The sequence below is a fragment of the Schistocerca gregaria genome, chromosome 1, assembly GCF_023897955.1.
Source record: "Schistocerca gregaria isolate iqSchGreg1 chromosome 1, iqSchGreg1.2, whole genome shotgun sequence".
In the NCBI taxonomy this organism is placed as follows: domain Eukaryota; kingdom Metazoa; phylum Arthropoda; class Insecta; order Orthoptera; family Acrididae; genus Schistocerca; species Schistocerca gregaria.
The window spans coordinates 602,256,826-602,268,830 of NC_064920.1; the positions used below are offsets into that span (position 1 = coordinate 602,256,826).

The following is a 12,005-nucleotide window of genomic DNA, read 5'->3' on the forward strand; positions in this document are numbered from 1 at the left end:
ACATTTTCCTCTCGATATCAACATTTCGGGCCACGATCCTCTAACTGTGGGCCTTAACTCTGCATCAGGAGACCATATACCTAGACAACTAAGTATATTTGAAAATGAATTGTTTATGTTCCAAGTCTCTCTTACGATTGTCCAGTTACCGACAAACTAGATGGCATTTTCAGGGTGTCCTGAAGAGTTCGGTACAGTGGACTTGGCAGCAGTCTGGATGTTAAACACTGCCGAACGTCTCCTCACTCATCACAAAAGTGCTTGCGATTAGGTGAACGATGTTTCCAGTCCCAGGTTTCCACCATCAGTTTCTGTTTGAGTACATTTTCAACGTCTACTGATATAATTTTCTTACGTCCTATACTTTTGGTGATGTTGGTTGCTTAGGTTCCTTCGCTTTAAATAAAACTACCGAAGCCTAAATATATTGGAAACTTACAGGGAGTCAATTATTGAACAATATGAAATAAAATCGTCATAACTTCTGGACGATTTGCGTTAGTACGTTAAAGCTGCGTGGTTGGCTGCGGGGCATGCTGCGAATTAGTATGGTTTGGTTAAGCGACGAAGCTCACTTTTGTTTGGATGGGTTCGTCATTATACAAAATTGGCGCATTTGGAGGGCTAAGAAACCGCATTTCGCGATCAAGAAGTCTCTTCGCCCTCAACGGGCGACTGTGTGGTGTGGAATGTCCAGTCTCGGAGTAATCAGTGCGAAATTACTCCATGACACGGTGACTACCAAACGGTACGCGAGGGTTTTGGAAGTTGATTTCACCCCCATTATCCAAAGTGGCCCTGATTTCGACAAGATGAGCGACCTAATTCTGGTTCAGGGGTACCTCGATTGACTGCCATATTCTCCGGATCTGAACAAATGCAACTCCTCTTTGCGGAGCTATATTAAAGACAACGTGTACAGTAATAACCCCTAAACAACTGCTGTGCTGAAAACAGCCAGTCGGCGTTCAATAACAGCATCGATGTTCCGACACCGCAGCGGGTCATGCAGAATTTTGATACTGGAGGGCGCCATATCATCGCCAATGATAGCTGGCACATCGAACATGTCATAACCTACATCCGAGTGTATCTAGTGACGTTTACATCTTGAATAAAGTATGTGCACACCGTAGTTTGTAACTAATTAGCGTTTTTTCATATTGCTCAATAATTGTCACCCTCTATGCGTAAGAGATTTTTCATGTCACCTTCTATCTCATGCATACGTGTTTCTACTTTGTATTTCTATTTTATCGTTTGTTGCTATAGGCGGACTTAGTTGAAGAACAACTGAAAGGAAAACAGCCCTCAGTCTCTATTTTTAATGAATAACAGGGTTTCAACACTGTCAGGAGTGTCTTCCTCAGAACTTAAATCAAATAATGGTCTACATTTTATAACATGGTTACAGAATTATGACTAAAATCGTATGATAGAGTATAAGTACGGAATCATCGTGAAATACTGGCAGTACTTATATGTCATTTATAAAATAATAAATACGCCAAAAGGGCATTAGTCACAAAGACATTTAAGATAAAGAAAACTGTGATGGCGCACCAATAAGGGCAGCTCGTTACTTCTGTGGTGCAGGTTGCAAAACGAACTATTTGATGAATTCATTTCTGTAAATTGCGTATCTTGATAATAGTGCTCAATCATTCCTCGTAACTGTAGAGGCAAGCGTTCACTTTTTGTGATTTCTTGTCATTGGCGTCAGCTGTAAGAGGTAAGTAAGGCACGTTGCTTATCTGGTTTGCGTATCCGGAAACTGAATAAATGTCTTAGCTACGTGGCGCACTGGCATGAATTCTTAGAATCCTCAAAAATCCATTGGGATCCTTTCAGGAATCAGTATACCTTATAAATATGCACATATTGAAAGAAACGAATGTGTTTTTATTCGAGTTATACTATCAACAGAAAACAGTCATACTGAAGTTGAGTTTCAATTTAGAGTTAATTTGAAAAATGTTCAAGGAGTTTACAGGTATTTAGAAGGGTGGAGGGTGAGTTAGAGGGGTGACCTGCCCTCTCGTTGAATCTGTGGGCATTTCTTGAGACCACTGAGAATCTAATACCGCAGCATCAACGTTGCTGACCTAGAGGAAAAGTAATAGTTCTCATGATTGCACAATATTGTGTCAAACGAAATTTCAGAGGTCAATTGAAGGCTGTTAAAAATAGATGCTAACGGCCAATCTGGGAATACCTTCGGGAAGTCACTGATATTACCCTGATTGACTGCTTGACCTGGGCTACAATTGAACAGACTCGCCCACAAAATGCCGTTTTAAAAACACACTTCGTCCAACTTAATTTATGCAAGTTAACTTGAAATAATAGAAGTCATGAAAACAATGCTCTGTGTCCATTATCATGATCAGCTGTAAAGTTTTTTGGACAAACTAGTGTTGCAGAGTGCATCAAAGATGAATTAGCGTTTTTTTTTTTTTTAAATTGGCAGTCAATTTCTACATTCTGAGAAGTATTATTGCGGAATTTTTTGTTGGTTCTTTTTGTTGCAATCCAGCATGGTTTTTCCAGTTATTATGAATATTTTATTATTTCAGTTTTAGAATTTTAAGTGTAAGTCTCAACCTGACGTTCTTCATATGGGAATGAAAATCTTTTTCAGAAATATTCCTTCAGTACCTTGCATTTAATCAGAAGAAAGATGTAATTTCAGGTGGATGCAACAACACATTGCTATTAAAAACGTAAAAATATGTATTTTTCTTGTATTAATGAACTATACTTACTGTTGAGAAGTCGAGACACTCTTCAATAAAATTTTTAGTGGATGCTTGTCAGACTTTTGAGACACAGTATGTCCTTCGTGTAAAGTTTGATACTTGAGGCACGTTACAGTCTCAAAATCACAGAATATATTTTACAATAACGATAATTTTAGCATCTTCCGACTTATTGCTCAAAGTACTGCGATGCCCACGAAAGCATAATTACGAGCGTAATTTTATAGTTTCATATGAGTTTTATGTCACTTCTGTGAATTTATTTTAAATTTGTGTGTCTAGGAAACAGTGAGGAAATACATTGTAAATCCAACCTTTTCACTCTATCGATCGCTGTTTTTATTATTTCAGAATGCCCGGTTATGGGCACTGTCATCCAGGTTCAGTACTGCGAGAAAATATGAAAATAAATGACAAATTGGTTTTAATCATATGTCTGAAATGTAAGGGATCGAAAAAAGTTTCTGTCGTATTACAGTACAAACGTTCTATAACAAACTATTTCTCGTAGTTACAGAGTAATGAGTGCTAAAATAACTATCAGCTTCACTGGCAAATACTAAACCTGTAGGGTTTTACACTTCTCCACGTATTAACGGATTTAAAAACGTAATTTCTACATAATATACATATATAAATCACGGAATACTAAACACAAATCATTATAGACCGTTTACTATACTGATAAACATATTTTCTGAAGGGACACTAATTTTAAAAATGTTTTAAGAATATGTCTTCTGTTCTCCGTGAATCAATCATGAAGGGAGGAATGTAAATATCAGGGCGCAAGTAGCACCACGCTGAGGCTTTGTGTATTAGGTCAAAACGACGCTCTTTAAAAATATATATATTGTTTAAAGTGTCTGAAGATGGGTGACATTGGCCGAAACCCTTCAGTTTGAAATTATAAAAAACTGGTAACACACATACAGATAATGAATCCGTTTTATACAAATAACAATTTCGGGTAACTCCCTTTGACAAGTATGTCCAGTTGTGATAAAATACATTTTAATGCCAGAGTACTAAAATTGCCATACGACAGAAATTTATTAACATTGCATGCGACTGTCTTGTGCAGAGACGGAACAGGTAACGGAAAATGGCTCTCTGTGTAAGCTGCTGTAGCGCCTCAGAGCGACGCTAAAGGTAGTGTGTGACGCAGGCAAGCCGGAGCCGCGCGTGCGCTGGCTGCTGGACGGAGAGGTGCTGGACGCGGACGTGGAGCAGAACGTGGGTGACGTCATCGAGAACCGCGTGTCGTTCCGAGGCGTGGCGCGCCGCCACCTGGGCGCCGTGTTCGCCTGCCGCGCCGACAACACGCGGCTCACCGAGCCGCGCGAGGCGGCGCTGCAGCTCGACCTGCTGCGTGAGTACTGCTCATATTCCAGAGGCGCGAGCACTTCAGATAAAAATGCGCTAGCTGCATGACAACGTTATGGAAAATATGATGCAAAGTGTCCCTCTTGCAAGGTATCTGTAGCAGTGATCGCTTTGCCGAAACATATTGCCGCTTCTGTACCTATCGCCATAGCCTCTTCAAATTACTGAAGGAGAGTACTTTACATTGTACCAGTTATTAGGTTTCTTCCATTCTATTAGCACACACAGTAAGGCATGAAGGACTTCTTAAATGAATCCGTGTATAATATTATCTTCACAATCTGTACGAGAATGTCGCGTATGAAGTGTTAGTGTACTTCTAGTTCCTTTATTATTTGTTGTTTTTAAAACTGTAAATAGCTTTAGGGGAGGTAGTCCGTGACTTCAAGTTCTGCGATATTTTCGTGGTATTATCTCAAGCGTCAAACCTGACGACGTTCGTTCGTGGTGTCCTTCTTTCTGTACATTTAGTATCTCTTGTCATCCCGTTGGGTCGCACATACTTGAGTAACACTCTAGGGTGGGCCCTACCATAGTTTTAAAAGCTATCTCCTTCGTGAACTGTATTATTCCAATACCGAACCAATGAGACCAAGACTGCCACTTGATTTACTTACCACTGAGTATGATCATTCTATCTCACATCCTAATAAACTTTTGTGTGAGTTAATTGGTTACCTTTATGACTCACTGGTATTTTAGTCATGAGATAAATTTTTGAGTATAGTCGAACTAGAAGTTTTACATTTCATTTAAGGAAAATTGTCAGTATTCGTAACACTCAGAAATCTTATTCATATCATGATGGAATGTAAGCTACTATGATAATTATTACATTCAGTACTGCCCGAAATGTTAAAATATGGTATAATCCACCTCTCAGAAAGAAAAAGGCGTTCTTTTCAAATGATTCCAAAAACTACTTAAGCCGTCGTGAATCGAAACTGTGGAGGTCACAGTAAATTAATGAAATATTGCAGTTATATTTAGAAACCGAAATGTAAAATTTTAATTTATTTAAAAGATGTTGCACAATAATACTCGGCTCTTCATCGGAGCGATTGACTGTTTTTATATTTAACGGAAGAGCAGTTTCCATTTTTGTCTGCAGACATTACTGCCTAATCAATCTCAATTATTTAACAATCCTTAGGAGTCCACTGTCATACTGTTTGAGAAGTATGAAAAATGCCACCTCGTATACTCTGACAGGTTTCTCTGGAAGATCAGTATAATATCAGTGCATGTTGCTTATAAGATGAGAAGAATAAAACCGCTGGTACAATTGTAATAATCGCTTAGGTGATCTTGTCACTGGATGAAAGCTGAGACATTAAACAGGGAAAAAGAGCAGCCGTTGTTCATACTGAATACGTATCACTGAGTGCTTTCGCTGTACTTATTAAATTATGGACTAGGTACGTCACTTGATCCATCCTCGTTCTCTAATGTGCAGAATGTATAATACTGGTATGTCAAATGTTCCGTTTGTATTCTAATACAATACCTAAGTTGCGAGTTCTGCCAATCACCACATGAAACTTTTCCACCAAGATAGTCAAAGAGACCTTGATGATTTAAAAATGTGTCTGTCGATAGTGTCATCGCGTATTATGCAGCTCCTATAAGAATACCAGACTGTTCTACATAACTACTTGCCGTAATTGCTCCCATCCATAGCACAAGCGGTGCGCTTTACTCAAAAAGATTTAATTTATTCTCACTACCAGAGGTTGACATTTCGCTGCCTGTAAATTACACAGCATTCTTAGTGAACGTTGGAATTACATTCAGATTCTGCAAGCCTGCAGTTCAACTTGTCACAATGCCAAAATACGTGGAGACTAAATGTGGAGCTATAGAAGGCTAGTGGCTCCTTGTGAACAAATAGTAGTAGAGGGAGATGTTAACTGCTAATTTCGGCAGATTTGGAAAAAAATACTACCCACTTCTACAACTGCTATCTAAATTATTTAGTAAAATAACTTTATTTCTAATATTTTTGTTACTATTCGATATGTTTGGAATAATTACGAACATCATCTAAATCATCCTTTCTTTCTGGTACAAATTCGAGCCCGCACTTCTCTTGCAACAGAGATTATCATCCGCGACTAACAGCGCCAGTTATATAGATTGAAGCTCGCGCTGTTACTATGTCGTACACGAGTGTTAGGAATAACTGTGGCTCAGAGAACCCAGCATCACACAGAATAACAAGACAATTTGTTAGTATCGAAGGCTTATCCTAGGTTAGCTATTAAGATCGTTAGTGAATATGAGTGGGATTGAAGTAGACGATTAGTCACTTCCACAGCGCGATTTTAATAAACTACAAAATATTATTTCCAATTTTATTAGAAATTAACTAGTCCATTTAACTTTGAAATGTCTTTACCCTTTTAGAGCTAAAAACTGTAATTCACGGAAGGCGAAATGGTCATTTAAACTATTTTTCAGACTAGGTAATCTGAACACATTAAGTTTTAAGGCAAGTCTAAAATTATAATACTTTGTGTTACAGTGGTATTTCTTACTATGGACTGATGAGGACAGTTTTCCAGTTTTAATTATTACTCATACGAGAATGTGTAAGACCCACGAACTGTTCAACTAAAACTACGATCATGAAAAGCATTTTGAAGAAGAATAAGTGAAGATTGTTGTTAACACTGGCTGTTTAGCTCCAAACATTACTCTGAAGATTCTATCTTGCCTTAAAAACGTTGTAATGTAATTATTGCTGTGCTTCTTCAAATTAGATCACAGTGCAGATGGGTCGCAGGACACAGAATATGAAAATTCTCTTAAGGAACCACTTACCACTTTGCATGCAGCTAAGTCGTTCTGAATTTGAAGAGCAATCGGATGAGTAAAATTTTCAAACTAGCTTAATTTCTGCCCTATGTTGCCAAAAACTTATAATAGAAATATATTTTACTCATTCACATATAACTGATAAGATTTCAAATATCTCTTAAATCCTTAGAAGGAAGATGGATTGGAAGTAAGTACCGTGGAAGTATAGAAACATGAAAAGAAAAGTTATAGCTTAACGTCGGGACTACAAGTTGGGATTATGGAAGAAGAGTCGTGTCTTTTTGAAACGAACTATCTCGGCTTTTAGTTTAAGCTAATAAGAAAACCGAAATCTGGATGGGCCACAGGTTCTGGATCCATCGTCTTATTAACTATGAGTCCTGTTTCTAACCACAGCACCACCTCGCTCCGTCATAGAAGTATATGGAAAAAAAAAATCTCAGAAAAATGGGAACGATGTATATTTCGTTTCTTACCATGCAGGATTTACAATCTTATGATATCAAAATGGAAACACAAAATTTATCTTTTATTAGAAATACGTTCGTCCCCGAGGAAGAAAAGATCTGTAAAAGATTCATTCACATGATGCCAGTTCTCTACAGCCTTTATCACTTTTACGCACGTGATGTCACATCTTATTGTACTGATGTGAATTCTGCAATTGGGTTCATTACCGTTTATGTCGAAAGTGCCTACTATCGGGATTAATGGTAATAAAGAGAACAAAGAAAGCACTGCCATAAGGCTGTCAACTAAACTTCGTGTATTTCCAGTTCTAGCATCTCAAACTCAAATCTTCGACCTTCTTTCACAAAGAGCAGGGAATCCCGTGAGTCCTATGAAGCAGAAAACCTGTCTTCAGGGACGGATACCACCACCAAGTGGCAGTATTCAAATTTAGAAAAGCTAAACTTCACGCAAGTGTTTTTCATCTATAGTCCATAGTGTTAACATAGTGTTAGCATGTGCTTCCGAACATTAGGATTTGGGGTATGTGAACTGTTACATGAAAGAAAAATCAGGCAACAAAAACAGTTGATGTTCATGTCAGAGATGAGTGACAATGGAAATTTTACAGCTTCTAAAACGGAAATGGACAATATTCATCATCTGATATTATTTCCGCACAGACGCAACTAAAGGTTCACAAACTTGTTCCTACGTTCAGAGTTCGAAAACCGATTGTCACTGATTATCGATCTTTATGTATGGATTAAAAGGAGAGTTCATTAGCACTCATTAATATAGTGTTATTGGATATTGCATTGCACTGTTTTATTTATGGTATTTCATTCATTGCTATTCGTTTTAATTTTCGCATGCGCTTGTGGTAGCCCAATTGAACAGAAAGATCTTAGCATATTAAATGAGGCAACTGTAAGACGGCACGATTTTGTCACTATGCATTTAATAGTCTCTAAACTCTTTTCGATTTATGTTAGATCACTCTTTACCATGCAATATAAGATTATTAATAATTTTATTGGCTGGTATTAGCTACCACCAAGTACTAATATTTTCTGTAGTACTGTCTGTTTGGAGTTTATTAGAGTTGTGCGCTGGCAGAAATGGTGACGTGGGCAGCGCATACCACAGAAGCTACAATCGGATAAAGATAGGCTGGAGGGGAGCCCATGTGTTCTGCAAGGGCGGATGTTTATTACCCTGACAGAGAGGAGACGGCGGTTTACTACGCTACAGGCTGCACACACCGGTAGTGCGAGCAGGAGGCTGCACTCTGTTGGACCAAAAGGAAAAGTGCAGAATAGCGTCGTGAGTGGAACCATGCGAAGAGACGTCCTCTTCATGTGAATAAATGAACGAAGTCACAGACGATCAAACGATGGTCGCCATATGATTTCTGAGGAATCTTCCCACAGGAAGGGCTGCGACACGATACCCACCGAAAACCAGAGACGGGTGCTTGATTGGAGGAGTGCTAAGGATTGAGGAGGGGAAATGGAAACTTCCAGAAAATCGTCTGAAAGAAGTATGAGCTTCCTGCGATTGACTGGGAGATTCATGATCTACATAGTAGGAGGTAGTGTATCTGTGACGGTGGCTGGGCTTTGTCACCTGAGCGCAGACATTGACGTCCCGTGTCCAGGATGCGCCAGCGTACGGCATGGAGACGCAGATCCTTGCGAGAACAGAACGAAGGAGCTTGTATCCGATGATCGACCTACACACTTCGCTGGCGAGACCTATAGCTTAGAATCTGACTATTACATTTTGAGATTTCACCACGTCGAGCGCCTGAACCCGATTATCTGTAAAGAAAGTCGCTTAGTCTTTTTACGTGAGTGACGATTCTATAGCTCTGTGTGGAGTCCGATGCACATTGAAGTACTTCTTTGCGGAAGAATATTTGAGCTAAATTCCGTTCGTGGTTAAATTTTATCTAGTGTTCTGTCTTGTGACGAGGTAATTTCAGTCCTTGGAGTTTGCGAAGAGCATATTGTGTCCACTGTGTAGACAGAGAATTACGGGTGCGCCACCGAAATCGACTACGCAGCGGCCGACTTCCCAACGAGCAGATCATCGATCCAGTGTAACTACTGCTTGTATCTCAATAGATGATAGGCACAGTTCGGTTCGACAGGTACAGATACACTCATGTCCAGTAAACGTTTGTAGCCCCATTTGCTGCTCACTGAGCTATTTCTGAAAGTGCCAGTCAGGCTGTCAGTCATCTGTTTCTCACCGCTAACCAGTGCAAACCAACTTGGTGTCCGTCTAATAAAAGGGAGAGCCGTCTAAAGAACGTCAAACATATATCATGTCAATTTTGAAATTACATTTAGGGTGGAATCTGACATTGTGTACTTCATAGAAATAAAATTTTTGCAATCTTTATATTTTCTGAGTATAACTCGTTTACGGTATCCAAGATGTGATACGTTTTAGTAGCATCCCGAAAGGAATAATTTGTTTTATTTGCTAAGCTGATGTGAAATAAAACTTCAGCACGATACTTCGTTTTATGGAAATCCCTAAGTGTAGGTGTGTCAATGGCAGGGTATTTTGTATCATTCGTAGGTGCAAGAATTCCATTGCGGAGCCAACATTAAGCTACCAAATATACGTTACCAACGCCAAGGGTCCTTACACCACAAATTTTCGGAATGGTTATATTTTGGAAGCCTTTATGTAAACGGAAAAATTTTGATCCTCACCGCTTATAATACACATTCCACTGCATACGGTGACGTCACAACTCGGTTTGTCCGAGGCTGCTGTAGCTCTTTGTCAGGGACCGCAGCTTGCGGTTTGCATGCATATGCAAAACTCTAACACGTATTGTAGTATTGACGCCACACAGAGCACCATTTTGGATTAGAAAACGATTCCCGAGGACATCAGTATCGCCCTGTTTCAGATATAACCCCTCTTCAGTTGTTTTGGGTAAACTACTGAAAACCTGAATCAGTTTGAGATTTTAATCGAGCTTCTCTCGAGAATATCTTAACTACTGTATGATATCTGGAAAGGTGTTCCACCGATTTTCAGAGGGTCGAAGAAGATCACGATGCAGCCTAAGGGCCAGCAGATTTCATTTTCAACTTCCCATTTTTGGTCCAACACAAAGCTAGATACGTATTGAAAACGTATTACTGCCTTCAAATGAAACAGCATAAAGGCGTAACAGTAAATGCTAACACCAAGTTCACGTCGTCATTACTACTAGGGAAAACGATATTAACAGAACTTTGCGATACTCCGTACTAGACATGTTAATCAAGTCCAAACTGTCCTCTTTAGAGCAAGCAATGTGTAAATTTGTGGCTGTATTAATGATAAAGATGAAAACAAAGTTTATCTACGAGAGATCCCATAAAATGATCTTTGGTCGTGACTCAGTAGCCGAGACTAATGCGTACTGTGTATACCATATTTCTAGCACTGCACAGTCATCAGTCGTGAAAACATAGTGTTACACAATCTTAATACAATAGATCTTTGTAAGAGGGTTGTTATAGACACTGCGAAGGTGCAATCTGACCGAACTCGTGAAATATTCCTCACTGCCAAATCTCTAGTACATTAAATTGACCTGAAAAAATCGACTTTATCTTCCTTGGTGATGAAGGACGTATTATATTTTGAATGCCTTTATGTACTTAAGTGTTTCGTATGATCTCGACTGCTAAAAGCAGGTCCGAAGATGAGATTTATAAATCGTCCCTTTTACCAATGAGGATTAACTGCCTGCTCTTCCTACGACATTAGTGAGCACAAACCTTGTCAGAGCTGTTAAATTAACATATTATCATTACACATCACTGGAGATGTGGTTCTGGTTGTAATTTTGCTAACCCCTATATAGCACAACGCATATAGTTTCCTTTATACCTCTGAGCTATTACGCGAGGACACGGACGTTTTTCGCTGAGAACGTGGACATTACGAGGTAAACTGGAGCCGTCTCGCAAGGGACTCGGTAATGCTTGTACCTTATCTGATAAAACTCTACAGAATACATGGGAGCCCTTTTGCAAATGTTTCCCTTTACAGCGGTGGCGTGCTGCCTTGCAGTATTTTACAGTTCGCCAGATTTATTCTTCTAAATCAATAGCCTTGAGGCCGCTGCCGCGGCACGTCAGAGGGCCGGCCGCCATTAAGGAGGTATACGAGTGACGGCGTGGCGTAGCGTGGCGCGGAATGAGTCGTAATATGAAAATGCGGCCGGCGCTGTGGCCTGTAATCCTGAGGCGCGCTGCGATCGCTGCTAACGCGTGCGTCCAGGCGGACGCTAACGGCGGGGAGTCACGGCGCCGCGTCTCCCCAGCAGGGCCTTACGGCACGCGTGTCGCAGTCTCGCCCCCTCACACGTTATCTCAGTCACGTGCAATAAAGCGTAGTGATTTTCGATAAACCATCTACAAGTGATTCACAGAATTAATTTCATGCAATCTACCTTCATCGTTATTGGAAACCAAAATTCGAATAGAAAAGCCGTATTCGATTCAATTCTATTGACTTCTTTGTCACACATTTATGAGCTTTTCTCGAGAAATTCTGAACAGAATGGTTAAG

General features: G+C 39.7%; 1 protein-coding gene across 1 annotated transcript in view; it reads left to right on the plus strand.

The window, feature by feature from the left end:
* LOC126363580 (nephrin-like) overlaps window positions 1–12,005 on the plus strand; it is a gene marked incomplete at its 3' end in the record, with an annotated part of 482,953 nt that overhangs the window by 361,921 nt on the left and 109,027 nt on the right. The window contains exon 5 of the mRNA XM_050007978.1: window positions 3,928–4,131. Coding sequence (XP_049863935.1) covers window positions 3,928–4,131 — 204 coding nt within the window. The remainder of the gene's footprint in view (window positions 1–3,927; window positions 4,132–12,005) is intronic.